The 22,694-nt window shown below is 58.1% G+C and overlaps 2 protein-coding genes across 4 annotated transcripts; both read left to right on the forward strand.

The window, feature by feature from the left end:
- The first annotated feature begins 398 nt into the window (after positions 1-398).
- On the forward strand, positions 399-6,646 carry RPO21_2 (DNA-directed RNA polymerase). 3 transcript variants are annotated; one of them, XM_047991034.1, is made up of 3 exons: positions 399-1,175; positions 1,242-6,124; positions 6,182-6,646. In XM_047991034.1, the coding sequence occupies exons 1-3, from the start codon at positions 819-821 to the stop codon at positions 6,207-6,209; spliced, it is 5,268 nt and encodes a 1,755-aa protein (XP_047847044.1). In that variant the 5' UTR covers positions 399-818; the 3' UTR covers positions 6,210-6,646. The 3 variants fall into 3 exon arrangements, with proteins under 3 accessions (XP_047847044.1, XP_047847045.1, XP_047847046.1); XM_047991035.1 differs by having other exon boundaries at positions 399-6,124; XM_047991036.1 differs by having other exon boundaries at positions 1,242-6,646.
- Positions 6,647-22,204: 15,558 nt separating this feature from the next.
- On the forward strand, positions 22,205-22,537 carry JDV02_009379 (uncharacterized protein; the record flags this gene model as incomplete). Its single annotated transcript, XM_047991037.1, has 1 exon — positions 22,205-22,537. The coding sequence occupies one exon, from the start codon at positions 22,205-22,207 to the stop codon at positions 22,535-22,537; it is 333 nt and encodes a 110-aa protein (XP_047847047.1).
- Positions 22,538-22,694: the final 157 nt, after the last annotated feature.

Here is a 22,694-nt window from a genome sequence, read left to right on the forward strand (position 1 = left end):
GCACGCGTCACCAGCCGGGACGGGTAGCTGTTTGAGTCACCCCGGCGTCCTGGAGGCCACTGGCTGTCGGCGGCCAGTGGCGCGACCAGGTGTCAAGGGTGAGGCAAGGCGAGGGAGCCTCATCAGGTCTTGCTACCCCGAGATGAGGGCTAGCGAGCATAGCAGACAGAATAGTGGAAGCAGGCTGCAGTGGTGCGCTGTCGACCTACTGTGCGAGTTATTGTGTAGCCCGCTTACTAACTTGGTGGCCCATTTGTCAGTAATACCCAGCTTGTTCATGCCTGAGGCACAACTGTCATGGCGCAGGGGCGTCCCCGTGTCCTAAACAGGACTAGCGCCGTCTCCCCCGTGGCCAGCCTACAACTCCAGATTCTTCCTGGCCACCCTCTGACGAGTCGCCTCAACCCACGACAAACTCTGCCTCACGGCTCCAGCTCATCACAACGCGCGTCGGACATCGCGCGCAGCGCATCGAAGCACGTCCGGAAGTGCTACACGGACTGCCGAATCGCGTTCTGACGACTTTGACGACTTGCGAGGCGCTGGCGACGGGGGAGACGAGCTTGAGGTTCTCCTGGGCCGCTGGCCAGGACGGGGCGCTGCTGGGCCGCCATCCGCCACTCGCGCACGACTGCGATTTCCATCAAACGAACGCGCTATCGAGTCTTTGACAAGCTTCCGCTTGGCGCGAATTTGAGTTTTGGGGGGATTTTGTTGTCTTTTCGCGACCGCGCGGCGCGTTTTTCTGATCTCCGCCCAGTCCGATCCTCCACGTTCACGGTGCCCGTGCGGCGATCATCACAACAACAATCGCAACCATGGCGAACCTTCACTTTACGCATTCGAGCGCTCCGCTCAAGACGGTCGAGGAGATTCAGTTCGGCCTCATGTCTCCCGAGGAGATCAAGAACATGAGCGTCGCCCACATTCTTTACCCCGAGACCATGGAGGAGAACAAGACCAAGCCGCGCGACGGCGGACTCAACGACCCTCTTCTGGGTTCCATCGATCGGCAGTTCAAGTGCAAGACCTGCGCGCAGGCGATGGGTGAATGTCCCGGCCACTTCGGCCACATCGAGCTGGCCAAGCCGGTCTACCATCCAGGCTTCATCAAGAAGGTCAAGAAGATCTTGGAGATTGTCTGCCATAACTGCAGCAAGGTGTTGTCCGATACTGTTAGTCTATGCTGATAACTGCAAGGTATTTCTGGGACTTGATAGATGCTAACCTGGTTTGAACAGAGCGATCCAGAGTTCGTTGCCGCGATCAACACGCGAGACCCAAAGCTCCGTTTCAACCGAGTCTGGGCCGTGTGCAAGAAGAAGCGCAAGTGCGAGAATGAGGACCGCCAGAGCAAGGACAAGGATGAGGACTTTGTGCCCGGGATGAAAGCCGCGCCTGCGAACAACCACGGTGGATGCGGTAACGTGCAGCCCGCCGTTCGCCAGGCCGCCCTGCAACTCAAGGCTGCCTTTGATGTCGTGCAGGAGGATGGGCCTAAGAGGCGAGAGACCGTCCCGATCACGCCAGAGATGGCTCACGGAATCTTGCGGCGCATTTCCGAACAGGATATGCGACACATGGGCCTCAACTCCGACTACGCTCGCCCAGAATGGATGATCGTCACAGTCCTCCCGGTCCCCCCTCCCCCAGTCCGACCCAGCATTTCCATGGATGGCACGGGCACGGGCATGCGGAACGAGGATGACTTGACGTACAAGCTGGGTGATATCATCCGCGCAAACGGCAATGTCAAGCAAGCTATCCGTGAAGGATCCCCGCAGCACATTGCGCGCGATTTTGAAGAGTTGCTGCAATACCACGTGGCCACATACATGGACAACGACATCGCTGGACAGCCTCGTGCGTTGCAGAAGAGTGGCAGACCAGTCAAGGCCATTCGAGCTCGCTTAAAGGGCAAGGAAGGACGTCTCAGAGGCAACTTGATGGGAAAGCGTGTCGACTTCTCGGCTCGAACTGTCATCACGGGCGACGCCAATCTTTCTCTCCACGAGGTCGGTGTTCCTCGCAGCATTGCCAGGACACTCACATATCCGGAGACGGTGACCCCGTACAATATTGGCAAGCTGCATCAGCTCGTCGAGAACGGTCCCAACGAGCACCCCGGCGCCAAGTACGTCATCCGATCTGATGGCACTCGCATCGATCTGCGACACCACAGGCGTGCCGCTCAAATTTCCTTGGAGTACGGGTGGAAGGTCGAGCGTCATCTCATGGACGGTGACTATATTATTTTCAACCGCCAGCCTTCTCTGCACAAGGAGTCGATGATGGGTCACCGCGTCCGCGTAATGCCCTACTCGACGTTCCGGCTGAATCTGTCGGTCACGTCGCCATACAACGCCGATTTCGATGGTGACGAAATGAACTTGCACGTTCCCCAGAGCGAAGAGACCCGGGCTGAGGTGAAGGAACTTTGCCTCGTGCCGAACAACATCGTCTCACCTCAAAAGAACGGTCCTCTGATGGGCATTGTCCAGGACTCCCTTGCCGGAGTCTACAAGCTGTGCCGTCGAGACACCTTCATTGACAAGGAGATGGTTCAGAACCTGATGCTGTGGGTTCCCAACTGGGATGGTGTCATTCCGCCTCCAGCCATCTTGAAGCCGCGGCCCAGATGGACAGGCAAGCAGATTATTTCCATGGTCATTCCTCAGGAAATCAGCCTGAACAGCCCTGAAGGAGACAACCCAGACCTTCCGCCCAAGGATGCTGGCGTTCTCATTCAAAGTGGCCAGTTGATGTACGGCCTGCTGAAGAAGAAGAACGTGGGTTCTGCCGCCGGAGGTATCGTCCACCTCTGCTACAACGAGCTCGGCCCGGAGGGAGCTATGGCTTTCCTGAATGGCGTGCAGCAAGTGGTCACCTATTGGCTTCTGCACAACGGCCACAGCATTGGTATCGGCGATACTGTTCCCGACAAACAGACCATTGAGAAGGTCCAGGTGCACATCGATACGCAAAAGGCCGAGGTGGCCCGGCTCACGGCCATGGCTACGGCCAACGAGCTGGAGGCTCTTCCTGGTATGAATGTGCGAGCGACATTCGAGAACAAGGTCTCCATGGCTCTCAACCAAGCCCGTGACCAGGCCGGTACGACCACGCAAAGAAGTCTGAAGGATTCGAACAACGCCGTCACAATGGCCGAATCCGGATCCAAGGGATCGTCTATCAACATCTCCCAAATGACGGCGCTCGTCGGTCAGCAAATTGTTGAGGGCAAACGCATTCCGTTCGGCTTCAAGTACAGGACCTTGCCTCACTTCACAAAGGACGATTATTCGCCCGAGGCTCGTGGCTTTGTCGAAAACTCGTATCTCCGAGGCTTGACTCCGACTGAGTTCTTCTTCCACGCCATGGCTGGTCGCGAAGGTCTCATTGATACCGCAGTCAAGACTGCCGAGACGGGTTACATTCAGCGACGTTTGGTCAAGGCTCTTGAGGATCTCAGCGCGCGGTACGATGGAACTGTTCGCAACTCGCTGGGCGACATTATTCAGTTCCTGTACGGCGAGGACGGTCTCGATGCTATGTGCATTGAGAAGCAGAAGCTGGGTATCCTGAAGATGTCTGATGCGGCTTTCGAGAAAAAGTACCGCCTGGATCTTGCCAGTCCACCGGAGTGGTTCAAGGCGGACTACGAATATGGCAACGAGCTCACTGGCGACAAGGCCTCCATGTCTCTCCTCGACGAGGAATGGGACGCTCTCCTGCACGACCGCCGCGAGGTTCGTGCCATCAACCGCACCAAGATGGGAGAGGAGATGATGCAGCTCCCCCTCAATATTGGCCGCATGATCGAGACTGCCAAACGAGTCTTCAATATCAAGGCTACCGACCGCAGTAACCTGCGCCCCTCAGACGTCATTCCGGCCGTGCAGAAGATCTTGGGTGAGATGAAGATTGTCCGAGGACAAGACCCGATCTCGCAGGAGGCGGACGCGAACGCGACTATTCTCTTCAAGGCGATGATCCGGTCTCGCCTGGCCTTCAAAGAGATTGTCAAGGTCCATCGCTTGAACAAGCTTGCTTTCGACCACGTCCTTGGCGAGCTCCAGAACCGCTGGGACAGATCGTTCGTCAGCCCAGGCGAGATGGTTGGTGTCCTCGCGGCCCAGTCCATCGGCGAGCCTGCGACGCAGATGACCCTCAACACGTTCCATTTCGCTGGTGTCTCGTCCAAGAACGTCACCCTCGGTGTGCCTCGACTCAAGGAAATCCTGAACCTGGCAAAGGACATCAAGACCCCTAGCATGGCCGTCTTTTTGAACACGCCACTGGCAAAGCAGGAAGAGGCAAAGAAGCTGCGAAGCATGGTCGAGTACACAAACCTGCGATCCGTCACTTCTGTGACCGAGATCTACTACGACCCTGACATCGAGCACACCAACATCGCCGAGGATGTGGACATGGTCGACTCGTATTTCTTGATCCCTGACGACAGCCAGGACAGCCTCGACATGCAGTCGAGATGGCTCCTGCGCATCACTCTGGACCGGCAGAAGATGCTCGACAAGGAGATCAAGATTGACGACGTTGCTCAGCGTATTAAGGAGGATTACGCTGCGGATCTGGCCATCATTTACAGCGACAACAACGCCGATGAGCAGGTGATTCGTCTTCGGACGCTCAAGAAGGGCGACGAGAAGGACCGCGAGAGCGAGATGGAGGACGATGTCATGCTCAAGCGCCTGGAGTCGCATCTCCTCGATAACCTCACGCTTCGTGGTGTGCCCGGAATCGAGCGAGCCTTCCTTACCAAGGGCACTCGCCTGACCGTCGACGCAGACGGCACGGAGCTCGCCATCAAGGACGACCCACGATGCACCCAGTGGTATCTGGACACTAGTGGTTCCGCACTGCGTGAGGTGCTTGCCGTGGATGGCGTTGACGCGACGCGAACGTACACGAATGACCTGTGGCAGATTGTCGAGGTGTTTGGTATCGAGGCGGCTCGATCAGCCCTCGTGAAGGAGCTGACCAACGTGCTGGCCTTTGACGGCTCGTACGTCAACCATCGTCACATTGCCCTCCTGGTCGACGTGATGACGTACCGAGGCAGCATTTCGGCCGTCACGCGACACGGTATCAACCGCGCCGACACTGGTGCGCTCATGCGCTGCTCGTTCGAAGAGACTGTCGAGATTCTGCTCGAGGCTGCGGCCACGGGTGAGCTAGACGACTGCCGAGGCATCTCTGAAAATGTGATGCTCGGGCAGATGGCGCCCATGGGCACCGGCAACTTTGATGTCTTCCTTGATCCTAAGATGCTGGAAACAGTCATCTCGGACAACTCTCGGATGGGTCTCATGCCTGGTATGCCTACGAAGGAGGGAGAAGCCGAAGGAGCGGCGACGCCTTACGACACGGGCTCGCCCATGGCCGATTCGGGCTACCTTAGCATGAGCTCGCCGGCCGCCGGAAACTTCTCACCCATCCAGGGCGCCGGGTCCGAGACGCCTGCAGGATTCGGCACGGAGTATGGCGGTGCCGGCTTCGGCGGCATCGGGTCCATGAGCCCCTACGCGATGCGCGGTGCGACGAGCCCGTTCAGCACGTCGCCGACGTCGCCATTCAGCGCCGGCATGGGCGGCTACTCTCCGACATCTCCCAATGCGGGTTACTCGCCGACGTCGCCCCTCATCGACGGTGCGGCAGGACGCTACGCGACCTCGCCATCGTTCAGCCCTTCGTCGCCTTCGTTTTCGCCAACGTCGCCGATGCTGCGGCCGACGAGCCCTGCAAGCCCCAACTACAGCCCAACTTCGCCGAGCTACTCGCCCGCCTCGCCGTCGTCTCCCCGACACTACTCACCCACATCGCCGGCGCAGTTCAACTCGCCGACTTCGCCGAGCTACTCGCCAGCAAGCCCCAACTACAGCCCTGCCTCGCCTAATCTGCACGGCGCCGGGCCTACCTCTCCTTCATACTCGCCAGCCTCTCCTTCGTGGTCGCCGACCTCTCCCGAGGCGTACTCGCCAACTAGTCCCAGCTTCTCGAGGAGCCCCGGCAATCAGCAGTCGCCGACCAGCCCCAGCTACTCGCCGACTTCTCCTTCCTTCTCTCCCCGGACGCCGGGTCCGGGTAATTCGGGGAACCAGTAGTGAGTCTCGACGCGCAGCGATCTTGGAACGACCGGCTGGCTGACAAGTGACGGTAGCTCCCCCAACTCGCCGTCTAACGATTGATTTCCCTCTGAATAATGCATACGAGGCACAGGCTGTCTTTCTATTCCTTGAAGTTTTTGTTGATTTCCTGGCCCCGGGGTTTTGCGAGAAGGGTCGTTACGCATGATAGAACCCAAAAGCGGCGTGTGACATACAAAGGGGAGGGTTTTTTTGATGAGCGCGAAAGAAAGTCAGCAAAACAAGACAAAAAAATTTCCCAAGGGGAGTTGCGTGGCCCAGCGAAGGCAATGGGCACGGGCAAGAGAGGTGGTGGTGGTGCCGGCGGTGGCGGCAGCAAGCAGGCTGGTGTGTACAGTAACAGCAAGACACTGCGAGGAGCGTGCGCGTGGGCGAAGCGGTGACAGCGACGGGCTGGCGGGGTGCGAGGCAGCAGATTGGAACTAGATCAGATTGCATGCGACGCTGGGGTAGTGGCAGTGGCAGCGGTAGAAGCCGAGATAGGAATTGACCTATTTTGCACAACGTGGCCGCTCACCTCGCGCAGTGCCCATGTCGTTCTTGTACTGTAGCAGCATGCGGGGCCGCCGAAACGGCCGGTGGTAAGGCACCCCCAGTCGCCGGAGGCAGCAAGGTATCATGCAGTGGACAAGCTCGCTCGGTGCCTGACATGCGGAGCCTCAAAGGCCGGCAATGCGGCCGAGCCAGGCACGACGGAGTCGCCGATGTACTCCGTGCATGCCATTACACACGCCGAATGATGTCTGCGGGCACAGACCCGGCCTCCATATCACGGCAGTCTGGTCTCGTGTGCTACAGGTACTTTGTGCTACATGGGAAGTATACTATACGTACTAGACAAATTGGGGAGCATGAGTCGGGGCCGTTCGTGGAGGGGCGGCGGCCGGGCGTCTTGGCGTCCCGAACTTACCTATCAACGGCACCTCACCAGTGGGTACATACGGGCGTGCGTCGGTCGGTGTCCGTGCAAGAGGCGGCGGCGGCGGCGGCGGCGAGTGCAGTAGGAGAGGCAACAACAGACAAGGTACAGTACCTAAGGGACTGACAATAATCAGCGGGGCGCCGCTGGCGCCCAGTGCTCTGCGGTGCGGTGCGGTGCGGGCCGCGATGGGCCCCCCGCCGGCACCCATCAAAAACGTGCGTGCTCAATACTCATGATAGGTACTAACTTATCATCCACGCTACGCCACGGCCCGCCGGTATGTGTAAACGTGTAAAACACGCACGTAAGTCATTGGTTGCTTCGCGAGGTCCTGCCGGTGGCACACGGAGCACAATGCGCGTGGTGGTCGGGCGAGCCGGCGGTAGGCTGCGCGGGCACGCTTTGACGAGATGATGCGGGCTGGTCTGGTCTGGGCTGGGCTGGGCTTGTGTTGTTTGCTCTTTTGAGGGGCGGCGCCGTTTTGTATCACTGCGCGGCGCGCATACCGGCCAGCCGGGTCGGGCCGGCAGCAGGACGCGTGCGTGGCAAGCCGCCGGGGATACATACCTAGTAATCGTTCTGTTTCTGGTCGCCGCCTGTTTTTTTATTCCGTCTCGGACGTCCGCTGGCTGGGCTCCAGCTGTGCGGAACGAACGCCCCTTGCGCGTCTGCCGCGGTCCGTCCGTCTGGCTGCATGGGCTCAACAACTCTGTACGGCGTTTTGTCCTCTCACTCTCAAAACGACCGGGGCATCCTGGCACTCGCGTCGCACGGCATGGTATGGCATGGCAAGAAGAACAAAAAAGGTGGCGCGTCAGCCCGCGTGGCAATGTCCCACATTCTCCATCTCTCACTTGTCGATGATGAAGACCCCTGCGTGACCGGGCGCCGCGGGACAATAAATACGTACCCCTGCAGAGAACGGAATGACAAAATTGTTGTTCATGGCTGCAAAATTTTTTACAAGTTAGTCCTGGTAGCGACCAGGTAAAGAGACGACTATTACTATGGTGGTATGCGCTGCCCGTGGAGACACCCAAACTGTTTGCTGTTCACAGGTAGGAGTTGAACCCCCTAGCTCTTGTTGACCAAACGGCCGAGGCGTCGGGTCTCGACCCATGACATGCGAAAGTAGGAACAGCCAAGGGAGGATGCTCGCCGGAAGGGCACGCTTGCTCTCAGCTCCATGACCTGACGGTTCATCCGATGAGCGGGTGGGCAACGGGCGTTTTGGCAACGGTGTGTCGTCGCCGGGCGTGTTTGCGCTCCGCCCTGTCAACTCCAATTGAGCAATGGAGGCGCACGTGGGAAGCGCAACATGGCGGCGGTGACGGGGGGTGGTATCAGCCCGGCCCGGCTCCCGGAGGGAGGTTTAGGTTCCAACCTGGTGGCTTGGATGCTTGGGTAGGTGTGCCAAAAGACGCCTCCTTTTGGGCAAGGCCCCGCCTGGCCACAGAGGCGCCAATTGACGACGGGAGAAATTGATGCAATGCGTGGTCGGGCATTCCAGGCCAAGTACTTTCGTACACGCAGCAAACAGTACGTACCAACGGCGGAAAAGCTGAGGCCAATGTTTTGCAGCAGCAGCGACCCTTCACGCAGTCAAGTGCCCATCTGTCATGGTGAGAAATAAAAAAACATCTACCAAGTATGTATGCGTGCGAGGCGCAATGGCAACCACACCTGCCTGGCATTTTGGGCTTGGTTCATCACATGACGGGCAGCGGACGCGTGTGCGCATGCAGGGCGCCAAACTTGGCTTGGCTTGCCCCAGCGATGGGTGGTTCCTGGTGGTGGTGGGGTGGCACACAAAACGTTGCCCGCCTCCAGCGGGAAAAGGATTTCCATTGTTTGACAGACCGGCGGCGGCACGGGACGGGACGGGAGCCACCATGGACGGCGGTCTGCTGTGGAGCCTGCCGGTTTGCGTCCACTGCGCGCGGCGCGCCCCCTGTCATCACTACACCTGTTTTGCCCCGCAGCCGCAGAAGAAGACGATGGCTTCTCCGTGGCAATCTGGCCCTGGCCCGAGCGTTTTCAACCATAAATGTACCCATTCTGCAGTACCTGCAGTGGTCATGCACAGGCGCAATTGAATGGTAGGTACCAGGGCGCTGCAGTTGCCCGGGGAAGGGGGGAGGGGGGGGGGGGCCAGGAAAATCTCACGCCCCCAACCCACAACCAGGAAACCCTCTCCCATCGGCAGGTCAAGATCGTGGGGGCCGACCGCAGCCGCTGAATTGGCTTTGGCGGGTCGTAACCGGCTGTCTCTGTCTTTCTGGTCGAGAAGCCCTTTCCCCCCCCTCCGCTTTATAACTACATGGCGGGCAAATAATGGGTTTTTGCTAAGCGTTGAGATTCGGTTGACCATGGCCATGAGAAACAGTCGCAGGCTGCACCAGCGTTCAATTGCCACGCGCATGGCATGGCAATGGCATATATACACCCGCCGACGAGCCAACCTTTCCGTAGATACCCCGTCGCGGTCCCACCGACGACTACCTACTATAGAGGTAAAAAAGAGAGCCGCAGGATTGATGCGAGGGGTGCCATCTCTGCACCGAACAAGACAAAAGCTACGCTCTCCCCAGCCCACCAGTCTTTGCATCCCCAAAAACACAAAAACGTGTCTGCATAATAAGCATGTACTCTCCGGCTTACCCCAATCTGTGGAATTCTTTTACATACAGCGGACCGGCTGGCTCCCTAGAAACCTTTTGTCCGAAAGCCACAGTATTGGGAACAGTAACTTAGTATACGTGCGAAGCTGAACTGCTGGTGGTCGTGATCATTTACCATCTCCAAGGTACTTACTTACAGCGCTGCCCTTTCCCCAGCTTCTTGGTACTAATGTAGCTCCGAGTTCCTGGCACCGGGCACCGGGCATCACCCATGCACATTTGCCCACGCAGTGCCCGACGCCACCGGCCTCATCGGCAAAAAAACCCAGCTGGGGCCCGCCCCCTTCCCCCCAACGCCCGGCGCCCCTGTTTGATTGAGCACTGCACAGACGCCTCCATCCTCCAAAGTTTGTGGCCCGGGAGGGATAGGGAGGAGGATACAATGCATTGTCCTACGTAAGGCAAGGCAAGGTACTAACGGTCGTGGTGTCTCACTGCCTTCTAGGGCTGCATTCTCGATTCCACGCCCGCTGTTCCAACCACCCGCCCCAAGGGCCGCCGCCAGGTTCCCCCCCTCCTACCCACCCACCCACGGCCCGCTGCCGGTGCTGTGCAACCTCAGAATTTCTGCATCTGCTTGCTTCCATGACGATGCACCATCTCACCTCACCCTCCCTCCTGGAGCCACACGTACATGGTACATGTGTGCATACATGCATAGGTACGTAGCCCGCAGCAGGTCTTGCACCCGATGCTGCCTTGTTGAAGCCCCCCCCCCCGCGCCCGCGGCATCGCCGCCAACCCCCATGCGGCCCAGAGCAGCAGCACCCATCTCAGCCCCCAGTCCCCAGGCATTGGAACAGCAAGCACCTGGTAACCTAGCAAGGCAGCAAGCGCACGCTCGTCCGCCCGCAGCATGCGGCACTTCCGTGCATCTTTCCACGGCCCCCCCCCCCGGCCCACGCTCACGCCCACACCCCTTGCTTTCCCTTTCGATCTTCCCTTGGTTCTATTCTTTCGCTTTTCTCTCCTCATCTTCTTTGCATGCATGCAGCCACCGTGTCAGAACCGACGGAGCGTGGCTGTGGTGGTCAAGCCGCCCAGCAGCCACAATGCCACCTTACAGCCTGGGCGGTAGATACCTTAGGTACCTTACCTAGTACCTACCCTAAGTATGTACCTTGCAGGGGTCTCACCCAGGTTTGTGTCTGGCAGCGGGAATCTAAATGCGCTGGCTTGCAACTGTAAGCCCCGTGACATGACGTGTGACTGGATACCCTCATCCAGGTCCCTGCTATCGCCAACCTCACACCACATGAGGTTCGAGTCTAAAAACAAGAAGAAAAAGACAATTTTTCAGTCACAACGGTGGCCCCCATGAAGAAAGCCCCAGTTTGCCTGACCATTTCGCCGTCACCTGACTCTAGCTTGCTGTCTGCCCTGTTGGTGGGCTGTGGCGGTCGGCTGTTGGGTCTGGCGCAGCCGCGCAGAGGTCGCAGCACGGGTCGCTCTGTTGGTTGTCCATTTTACCTTCTGCCTACCTCAAGAGACCGCCATAGGCATACTTCGCTGCCAGAGAAGCATGCAATCATGCCAAGGCCTGCACATGTCACTTTTGCAAAGATGCAACGCGACCAAATTCAATGCTAACAAGTCAATGACTACCTAATTGACTGCCGACCTTGCTACACAGATTGCCTTGGCCGCACCACGTCCCCTCGGTACATGACATCACCCAATTGTAGAGATTCCGCCTTGAGCTCACAATTTCCCCTACCCCCGATGCGCTGGCCAAGGGACACACGGCCCCGAAGCGTCTGCATCGCCCATGACCCCCCTGAGATTCGCCTTGGCACCCTAAGGATTGGAGGGAGAAAACCACCAAGACACAAGCGGTGATGAAGCACCGACTTAACGAGAGACGAGAAACAAAAGTAAGCTCCTGAGCGCCCCTCAGCTGCTGGCTCCCCAGTCGTCACGCTGCTTGAGCAGTGTCCGTCTGCAGACTGGCCATTGCCTGGCAGGGGCGCGGGAGAAAAGATCTAAGAAGTCTGGCAGAAAGAGAAAAGAAAAGAAGTAGAAAAGAGAAGCAAAAATGAAGAGCAAAGACAACAGAGCAATCGGAAACATGAAAAAGTGAGGAGCGGAGAAGTCCGCGGTTGAAACCCCAGGCACTCCAGGCGCAAAGCCGGACTGCACCAGGTTTCAGCCGTTGCCGCGTGGCCATCCGTACAGTCGTTCCATGACTCGGTCTATTCTCGTTTGTGCTTGCCGCCCTTGGGCAGAAAAGACCTAAACGCTCTTGTCAGAATTGATATCAGGGCATCCACGCAGCCGATGCAGTTTTCAGGGCAACATGAGCTACCTATTTCTTCGGGTTGGGGCAGCTGCTGCTCTGGCAGTATCCGTCCCAAGTCTGGCCGGCTTGCGGCACCACCGTCTGACAAGTGCAAACAGGATGCTGAGTACGCTCCTCAACGGTGCAGCCGCAGCCAGAGTAGTACTGAGAGGTGACCCAGACGCACATGTTGATGACTGTTGATCGGGGTTGGTGGATGTGTGTAGCTGGGGAGTAAATGCTCTGAGCTGAACTCGAGCAGTTCGAGGGCAGTTGTGATATCGTTGAGCGACGCTCTTGGGAAAGTGAAAGCGAATATCTTTAAGCTTCAGCTGTCGACGCGAGAGCAGAGAATTGCTGTTGAGATGTGCGGATGAAATCGTTGTCCGAGCCGAGGTGTGAATGCGTGTGTGTGTGTGTGTGTGTGTGTGATCTCAGAGGTGCCGGACAAGACGTCGAGACGAGAGAAGCCTCGAGCCTTATATACCGAGATGTCCTCCTTACGAGGAGGCTGCCTGGGTGTGACGGCGAGTTGGTGTCGTTTGCTCGCCGGCCGGCTGATATCACGACGTGCCGGGAGTCACCAACCAAGCTGGGCGGAGCACGATACAGAAATTCCAGTTTCCGGCAAGGCCGCGTCGGGTCTTGCGTTTGTTGGTTGTTTGCTCTCTGCCGTCCGTCTGCAAGGCCGGGGCAGTGTAGTAGGGGTGGGCGACGGGCCAAAAGAGGGATGAAGATGTCTGTTAGTCGCGAGACTTCACGCGAACGTAGTGCCAACTCTTGCCTTGCCGGTCAAGGTCTGGCAGTGTGTTGGATGGAGCAAGGTCTCGTTGATGTGCGAGGGGGAGAGGGGAATGCAAGTTCGAGACCACCTACACCAGAGATATGACAGTTCCTCACTCAGGCCCGTGTCAACATTGTGTGTTGGGACACTACAGGCGAGGGTCACGTTAAGACACACATGTAGCGGATGCGCACCGGCCGGCAGGAGTCTGTGAGCGCAGACCAGATGAGGGGAAGGCCTACCTGTCCAGTCCATTTAGGCAAGTGCGGGATCCAGGGCACGACGATGCAAAAGGCGGAGGGCGGAGGCCTTGGCCGATGCCGAAGTGTAGGGACAAGATGCCTCCTGGCAGAGAGATGCCGACAACCAACAGATGGGGTGCTGCGACCTCCATATGACCCTGGACCTTGTGATGTGCGCGGTGTGGATGCATCATGGCAGCGGGCCCCAGCGAAAAGCAGCGCCCGGTATCGCCGTAGTCTAGAAACGACGCATCTGAAATGGGGTCAGTGTCGCTGCTCTGGAGCCGAAGGCAGACAGGCCAAGCAAAGGTCTGATGCCCAAGGGGAAATGCAGCTCAGTCGGGGCAACGGAGGCTACAGCAGTGGCAGCAGCCAACATGCGCGCCACGCCACGGGCTAGCCTGGGGGGGGAACGAGGCCCTGCAGGGCGGAGCACGGGAGGGAGACGCGCGACGTGGAGGAAAAGTCGAGGAAGAGGAGAAAGAAGAGAGGTACGACAGACTGCTGCAGCTGCGGGAGAGAAAGAGAGAGAGGGGCGTACCGGGGGGGGGGGGGGGGGTGGCCGGATGTCGTAGAACCAATCCAGCCAGCGTCTCTCGGAGACGCGGGTTGGGTGACCGACGACTTGAAGGGTGGGTGATTCTGGCACGAGGGCAGCGGCGACAAGGGTGTCCGCTTATTGTTGCAAGCGTCGGCGCGGTACAGGACTCTCATTGTCCAGCGGAAGAGAAAGGGTGTGCCCGTGCTCCATGGCTGCGTCTGCGGGTGGTGCGCGCGGGATGCGTGTGCGAACCGAACCCTTGTGCGAGGCTCGCCCATGGCGTCGCCGAGGACTAGTTGAGGATGCTGCCGTCGGCGGAATTCGAGAGCGTGAGAATGTGTTGTGTGACAACGGGACGTTGCGAGCAAAGAGGCTGCTCTCTCCATGGAGTTTTCGCTCCTGCCCCCTGACTTGCTCCGAGTTGTCGGTAATGTCAACGGCTTCTTCTTTGGCAGGCAGGCGCGATGATGGTGATGCACCGAGCACTTACAAGCTTCAGGACCCCTTAGCAGGCAGCTACGGTGCACCCAATCTTACAGCGCTCCACCAGCACGCACGAACTGCCTGCAGAAAACACCAATGCTCCCCAAGTACGCACATCCATGTATGTTCCGCCACCAAGCGGACAGAACAGAGACCGAGCAGCTGCCGGTCGCCCCTTTCTGATCATTGCGGCCAACAGCAGGCCATCCATGACTTGGAATCACGAGTTCCGCGGATGCGAGCTTGAGCAGCTCAGCTCCGCGCGCCTGGTGCGGTTGCCAATGCAAGGTGCCACAGCCAGGCACAGGCACGGCGCTAAGCACTGGTTCCTGCGGCCGCGTCGTAGGCGCACCCAGTGGAGGGCAGACAGAGCCCAACGCGCGCGCGGGTGGAAAGACGCGCGCAACAGCTACCTACTGTAGTATCTACCTAAGAGACCGCACCAGGTGCGCGCTTGCGAGTTGCGACATTGACCGACTGATTTGGCAATTTTGCGTCGGACTGCGCGGGCGTGGCCGCAACTTGCAGGCCAGCGTCACATCGCACGCCCCCCGTCAGCGTCCAGTGCTGCAGACCCGGCCGTCCAGCCGCAAGGCAAGGGCAAGGTAGAATCGGGGTTGCCATGGACGTCAGTCATGAGAGGGTCATGGTCCGATGCGGGCAATGTCGCCCAGGAAGGCAAGTGCCGCCTAAGCCTTCTTTCTGGCCGTCTGATTCACCGACTGATCCAACATCTTTGCCGGGCCCCTTCCCAAGCAGTAGCAGTGGCAGTGGCAGTGGCAGTGGACAGCGGTAGCGGTGGACAACAAGTGGAAGTATACCGATGGGTCGTGCCTTCCATGCCCCTTGTGCTCGTGCCCTTCGTGACTTCCCCTCCCATGGTTTGGCCTTGCCTGGCCTGCCTTGCTATGTATATTGTAGATTGAGCTAGAAACATTGTCGCTGGCCCCCTGTGGCTGTGCTTTATGCCCAACTCCAGATACCCTAGTATCTAAAGAAGGTAGCTACTAAGTTACCTATATAAGACGCATCGGAAATGGATATATTCAGTCTTGCAAATTACAACACATTTTGTCTCTTGAATCGCTCCTGCCAGGGTGAGTAGCCAGGCACCTTGAGAAGCTGGGACTTGAGGTAGTTGCAAAGTACGAAGTTACTTACCTACCTAGGTATTGGTTGGCGCGACTGCTGCAGGTAGGCAGGAGCTTCCGAGGTCGTTGGTCGTCGCAACAGGCAGGAACCGTGGGGCAGGCATAAGGCACGACCACCAACATCCACGTCGGGTGGCGTCATGACATTGCGCCCTTCACATCGCAATCAAGGCCGCGTGCTCGGTGTACGGAGTTGTTGCAGCCCCTCGATCTGTCCCCTCGTGAACCTCATTCCACTGCCAAATGCCCGGGCTGCGCATCTGTTGGGTGGTTCTATGTTCAACCACTTAAGTCAAAAAGCCCTTGACCGACGTGCCAAGGAGCCGCCGATGGTAGGCTGTCACTCGCATATCCAGGGCATGTCGAATGCCTTTCGCACCTTTATCTACCCGTTCGCAGCTCGGAAGGCCGATCTGCTAGGGCACGCCACCGACACCAGGAGTTGCCAAGCAAGCGTTGCAACCATCTCACAGCCTTGATCTTTGTCCATTGCATTCCCACCATTCCCGGATACGGAAGCGCAAGTAAGCCGTTGTCTTTGACGGTCACAGAAGACACCGGTGCCTCGGGTTAGCCGCCTCATAGGGACGGTGATGGGGACGGTGTGCGGCACCTGATCCGCGAAGAGCCAACAAGGCCCAACGATGCTACTCTGTCGATCGTTTCTTGAAGCTTAGGTTTCTCCGCGCACTGCGCAATAGAGTGTGAGGTCTACGAAAAGAGCGTGCTGCCGACAGCCAGCCGCGTTGGGGTCACAACGAGTCGAGACGAGGCACCAACGACGAGGAAACGGGGGGCAAAGCAAGTACATACGACAACGGGAACCGATCGGCCACTTCCTGAGAATTTGTCAAGCCTCGAAAGCACACAGGCATCCGCAACAACGCCTCTAACCATGCTGCATCTCGTGCGGCTTCTGCCCGTTTCCGGGGTTGCTCACTTGTTCCCGGCAATGAAGCGGCCTTCAACGCGGCCGCATCACATGAGACCTGCATTTGGTAAGTTGTTAAGCATTGTCTATGATGTGGATTTACAGATCCGAAAAGAAAATGACAGATTACCCTCTAGACGCACGACGGCTTTTCTAGATCGCGGCGAAGTGGCGCGGACGCCTGACGGCGTTACGTACAATCTATAGACAAGATTCATACTTCATTACCAAAGACGTCTTCACTGGTCTTATACTAACAGCATCTGCTATTTTTCCTTGGTGTCGAGGGGCCACACACATTCGTCCAGCATTTCACGGCAGGTGTTCGATGTTGCACGACATTGACCGACACCGGGATGGTCTCCACGACGCTGCATCCATGTCTCTGGTCATGTTGGTCCACGTGTGATACTGAAAGGGGCAGTTCTCTTTGGAGTCGACTTGTACAAATTGCGGGCTGTACTGGGCCTACAACTGCGTCTTAGGTCCGTCGCCAAGTGCGGCCCTACCCAAGGTTCGTGTTCCCAAGAGCTGGCGCCTGTCACCTTGAGCGTGTAAGCCAGAGGCGGCCCGGATTGGTCCCAAGGACATCGGACTAACCACGCGTTGGCTAGTTACCGTGTGGCGTCTCAGGGGAATCGGCCCCATCATTTGCGCTGTGTTGGTTGGTGTAGTAGACGCCGGGCGGCCCGGCCCTGCGCTGGGACCCAGGCCGAGTGCGGGTATGCCGGGGTATGGCGAGGCCTGTCGAGGTCATTGCTCCTCACGATACGTGGTGTGCCGGTGAGATACCTGCTCCCCGACTGCGCTTCCATCAATTTGCCTGACTGGGGCAACAGACCCTGGAAGCCTCCCTCCTCAGCCTCCAGGGCCCGACCTCTAAGCAGGTTGAGGCTTGACGCACCAGGCGGACTTGTCGATGAGGCTTGGTCAGTCCAAGTGTAAGGGTAACGTGGTCCTGCCCGGTCCTCCTGGGTGTACCATAGAGTGGCAACGCCGTTATGCCGTGTTGCCCCGTGGCATAGCTACTACTTACTAATGCTTTGTTGGCTGGATTGAGTCGGCAATTTGCCGCACGAAAGATGGAGTCTCAAAGCTCGAGGGCGGCTACGAACGGAGCGGGATGAATCCAGTAGTGCATCGAGTTTGCTACTGTGGGGCGCACATGCATCAAAACTCTCGGGAACCAGGGGTTGGTCGCGCAGCTGCGCAACGGTTCCCAACTACAGAATTCTGGTCGACGGCTATGGGGACACTGATGATGCTTCCGGAGTGCCCCCCCGCATGCGAGTAATGCCTTGCTTCCTGCCACTCCTATGCTCGGTCGGCTGCAGGATCTCGTCTCCAGCTCTGGTTCCAGGTCGGCCACTCGGAACCACACCGTTGTGTGCCGCGCTTAACCTTGACTGCATGGCCTCAGGCGCCAGGTAAGTTAGGGTCGACTTGCCGTCCTCTCCCCTGGCCTATTCTGTGTCAGTAGCGATGGCATTGCCCGTCTCCGGTCCTCAGGAAGGATCAAGTCGGCCCATGCATCACCAAGGGGCTCGTATAATCTTCGGTGGCAGCCGCAACACCGAGCCGCAGCCTGATTCTCAGTACGACTTCTGCGCCAAGCCATGATGTGGGCGGCGAACTACTGCAGTTGGGTCGATGCACATTTTAACATCTAATACCGCCATTGCGTCGAGACCGGCGGCTGTCCGCCAGGCGAGGACCGTGGCCAATATGTAAGCAACGGATGGACTCTTGTCTTGCGCCGCTCGCACCCCTCCCCCTAGCGCATCCGAAAGCCCGCCTTTAGTTTGCACTGATGGTAACAGGACGAGTCGGCGAGGGAAGGCTTACTGACCATATTGATTGCAGTCCTTTGAAGGAGGCAGACGGGCGGGACAAAGGTGAGGCCTGTTTGAGAATGAGCAGATGTCTAGCTGGCCTGGCGACGACGACGACCACGAAGTTTCACGCAACGTCATTACGGCCGAGAAAAAGAGAAAATATCCCCTCAAGGCTTCCTTTCTACTCCCTGCGCATAGATCGATCAACATGTAGCATGGATAAGGCTTATATCACGGCTGCCACAAGCGACCAACGATCCATGCAACATGTTGGTTCGTCATGTCCGTGTTGGCATGACGAGGAGCGGGCCAGGTTCGGTAGCGGCACGCAAAGCAGCCCGCTGACCAGGGGTAGATGAGGGAAATCACTTGACTGCCAGGAGATGTGTCCGTACATGCCCGTCGGCTCTGTCGTCCCCGTTGAGAGAAGCGGACCGGCGATTGAGCATACAGCCCAGACCAAGCAGGTAGGTCAGAGACAGACTCGGCCATGTCCCGGAAGACAGATTTCGCCCCAGAGAAGCCTGCCAAACGGCCCCCGCGGAGAACTACTTTATCTCGCGCGTTTAGTGCCTGGCGCGGCAAAGTGTGGCCGCATGTCGGGCCGCATGAGGCTTGAATGGGTGACGTTGGTGCCGGCTGGAGCCAACGGAAGCGTGATAGGCAGACTGGATGGGAGGGAGTCAAGGTCGATACGCTGCCCAGTAGGCGCGCCAAACTATCGACGCGGAAACGGGACGACGACTACGACGAACTATAATCTCAGCTTATACATCGGAAGTTGTCGAGGACGTGCTCTGCCTGTGCAGGATGAGATGTGACGTCGGGAGACTGGATGCAGTTGAGCCAATGGCTCGTCATTTTAAGCGCCGCGAATGCTGCACCTGCCCGGGCCGACCCACCGTCCCCGACGAGGCTAAACCAGGGGCCGGGAATCCGATTCAGCCTGGTGTTGGAGTCGACGTCACGAGCCCTTCTCAGTGTCTGTCGGGAGAAGGTCGCCTCGTTCACAAGCCATCTCGGACGACTGCTTGACTCGGTTTCTGTTGGTGCCTCCCCCCTTTTTGAGGGGCGTGCATAGGCAACGGTGGACAGGCACCTGCCCGAATTTCTCGTCGTGAGGGGTCTGCAACCCGTTGAAGAAAGGAACTTGGGCCGTTGAAGCAATCTTGGCCCGCAAGTGGTGTGTCACGGATGGCTTGTATGCCGCATCCCCTTTCTATCACCAACAGAATGCTGACCGAGCCGGAGCGGGGATCGTCTCGCGTATTGTGGCCTATACGAGGTCAGCAGGTGCCTCTGCATCGCGTCGGGGACGACTGGGCAGCCAAGGGATCTTGCTGGGTTATGCGGCTCCGTTAACAATCCAGGAGGCGGGCGATGTCTTGCCCCCTGTCACCATGGCTATCCAAGCTCTCTTGAGGTTCAGATACCTTAAGTATTGAGATCGACTTGATATCGCCTCGGCCATCGAGAGACATGTTCAAGGGTGGCTACAGAAAGAGCTTGTCCAAACCATTCTTCCAGTGTTCTTGGGCAAGCAACCGCCCTCAGGGATCTCAAATGCAGTCACGTCCCGAAACATTCCGTGGCACTGTTCACACTTCACAGGCCAGGCCCCTCAAGGTTGCAGTTCGCTCGGGGTGGATGGTGAATGATATGAGGCTTGCGATCTCGAAGAAGACGTACCCAAAGGGTAGCACGCAATGATGAGTACCGATATGCACAAGACGCGGCCATGTGTGTCGTAGCTGATTCGTTGGGTGCTGTAGCATAAGGGACGTGTCGACCAGGACTGTTGGTGGGTAAAAATGATCTCATGGCCCAGACGGAATGGGAATGCGGTGCTCTCACGAAGGCTGAAAGTGGGAGCAACGCGAGACGCTGCGCTGTTGCGATCAGACGGGCTGAAAACGGCATGAAGTGGAATACCACTCATCATAAAGAGTCCCGAGCTTCTACGCCACGAGGGCGGGTGCATGAAACCTCTACCATGAGTCTGAAACGATGACCGAAAGGGGCCAAGGAAATGGCAACGTCGCCGTTTTGAACTTGCCGGTAACGATTGAAGTGAAGGTCCATGCAGTCGGTGAGGCCCATACCCCCCATCGCGCAGCCCAGAGATTAAAAACAAGGTTACGACCACAGAGATCACAAGTATCATGCCCTACGGACTGCGCTGGGACCTTTCAAGTACAAGAGTCGGCTATCCAACGGGCGGCCATTGCTATGCCCGGTCTCAGCGCCTCGACGGACAATGGCGACGCACGCCGCAATATAATCAAGGCTCGGGAGAGCCATACTTGAGCACGCTGATCATGATGGCGAGCTTGTTTGACTGACGAAGCTGATAGTGTGGAGGTTCGCATTTCCACCTGGTTGATATCAGCTGTCGTTGTTGGATGGAGTAAGAGTACGGTATATATCCGTTCTGACAGAGGACAGGTGTATCGATAGACACGATGGAGCGTTTCCTTCTCAGCAGTTTCACTTGTTTTTCGTCCAAGCAGCTACCAGAAAACAGAAGTCGTCCACGGCCGGGGAGTGGGACAGAAGAGTGCCTCGGGTAGTGCCCCCAGACGAGCTGGAGAGAGGCACAAGGCACAACATAGGCACTCGCGGCTACCCTCGGCGGCGCAGGCGGCGCGAAGGGCATGCTTCCACTCGACGAAGGCGTTGACAAGAGAAAAGCGACATGTTGGAGTCCACCCGGTCCCCCGTCCCCGGGACTGGCTCGCCGTCCCGTTGGCCTGCCCCGCACTCTCGGCTTCGGCAAGCGTAGCTACTAGGTAGCCCATGCATCAAGTGCGGTAAAGAAAAATACTACTCTTGCCAGGTCCATGCCACGGGGCAGGTCATGAGACCATGAAGCTCTGACGGGGCTCCGGGAAATTCCCTTTGCTCGGCCGGAGGGGGGCCAATGGCGGGCCGCTCGACGGCTCAGTCCCGCCGACTCTTTTTCATTTCCATGACGACGTTGAGTGCGTCCCATGTGAAAAGACTGCACTGGCAACTCGTTGCCCTCCCACGGTCGCAGCGCAGCGCTGACCCCGTCCTCCTGGCTGGCCTCTCATGCGGTCTCGCTCTCGACCTGCCCTCCAGGTTGGCCGTGCGGCGCCGCGATGTAGATTGCAAAAACACGGTGGCCGTGATTGGGCGAAGCTCGAGGGCGAGGCCGGAAAGCCGCGGCCGCGGCAATGGCATAGTACCAGACGCGATGCGCCAGAAAGCGCAACAAGCATCGTCTACGTGCGTACAGACTTGCAGCTTCGCCGGGGGAAGATCGACACTAGGCCCATTGGGACCTCGCACATGTCACCACCACCCGCCTATTTGAGATTGGCAGCTAGGTACATACGCATGCCCCCAGGTGCAAGGGGCTTTTGGCTTTTTGCTCTTGTTGAGCGTCGGGCTGTATGTCTACGTAGGTAGTACTTCATTTGTATCTATCTGTGCGGGGAGGCACAGAGCCCGGGCACCCTCCCCCGCCCACCTCTCTCTCGGGCTTGTTCTCTCTCTCTATCTCTCTTTCCTTCTGTGTCTGTCGTAACTAGTCATGACATGGCGGCACACGATTGTGTGCTGACCGGGGTGGTGGTGGTGGTGGCGGCGGCGGACGAGGCTCTGGAATCTGGAATGACGGAGCTGAGACAATGTCGTCGTCAGGGGGGCCCGCCGGCCCTCTCTCGGGCAGACATGGGTGGGTGTGAAACCAGCAGCAGCAGAAGCAGCTAGGGAGCTGCTGCTGCTGCTGTTTCTGTTTCTGTCAGAAGCTTCTGCCTGCATTGCGCTGCGTTGGGCTTGCGTGGACCTTGCTGGGCCCCCTCGGGGGGTGGTGGGAAGGGGGGCCGCGGCGGCGGGCATATATGCGCGCGTCGTCCGTCCATCCGTCTCGACGTTGACTGGCAGACATATAAAAGAAGCTTGCTGCTCCATGCACATGGCCCCCGAAGTTCTTGTCTTGTCTGTCTGTCCCGTCTCGTCGTTTATTCTCTTGCCCATCTACAACAAACACACATACACACACACACGCACAAGCCGCACAAACCGTCTTCAAGCCATAAAACCCAACAAACCAGCCGACTCCCATCTCTTGTTTGACTACATATATACATCGACGCCAACAAATCCCTTTTCAAGAAAACACAAACCATAAAAAAAACCACACATAACCAACGACAACACAGCCATGTCTTCCCCCCAGTCCGGCCTCTACTTTCTCCCCCTCGCCCCGGCCACGTCCTCGTCCTACCCACGCGCCCCAGCCAGCCGCGCCCCCGGCAACGCCAACTCCAACTCCGTCGCGGTGACGCCCGCCGCGGCCAACGAGCCGCCACAGCAGCAGCCTCAGCAGAAGGGAAACAAGGAGGAAGATCAGCAGCAAGAAGCCTCGTCGCGGCGGTCGTCGTCCAGCTCCAGCAACGGCACGGGCTACAGGGTCCTCAAGCTGGGCCCCGTGCACTGGGGCGAGCACCTCGACGACCACAAGCTCGACTACCACGAGACGGTGGTCCTGCCTTGAAGTGTGGTCTGCTGTTTTCCTACGGGTGCTACTACTGCTACGCTTTCGGACCCTTGGAGTTTTGTTCTTTTTTTTTGTCAGCCCGTTTTCGTTATTATTTGGTCTTCTTCTTTTTCGGAGAGCGTATTGTCATCATCGGATCATGGTTTGATACGGA

This window comes from Purpureocillium takamizusanense, chromosome 9 (assembly GCF_022605165.1).
Source record: "Purpureocillium takamizusanense chromosome 9, complete sequence".
Taxonomy (NCBI): domain Eukaryota; kingdom Fungi; phylum Ascomycota; class Sordariomycetes; order Hypocreales; family Ophiocordycipitaceae; genus Purpureocillium; species Purpureocillium takamizusanense.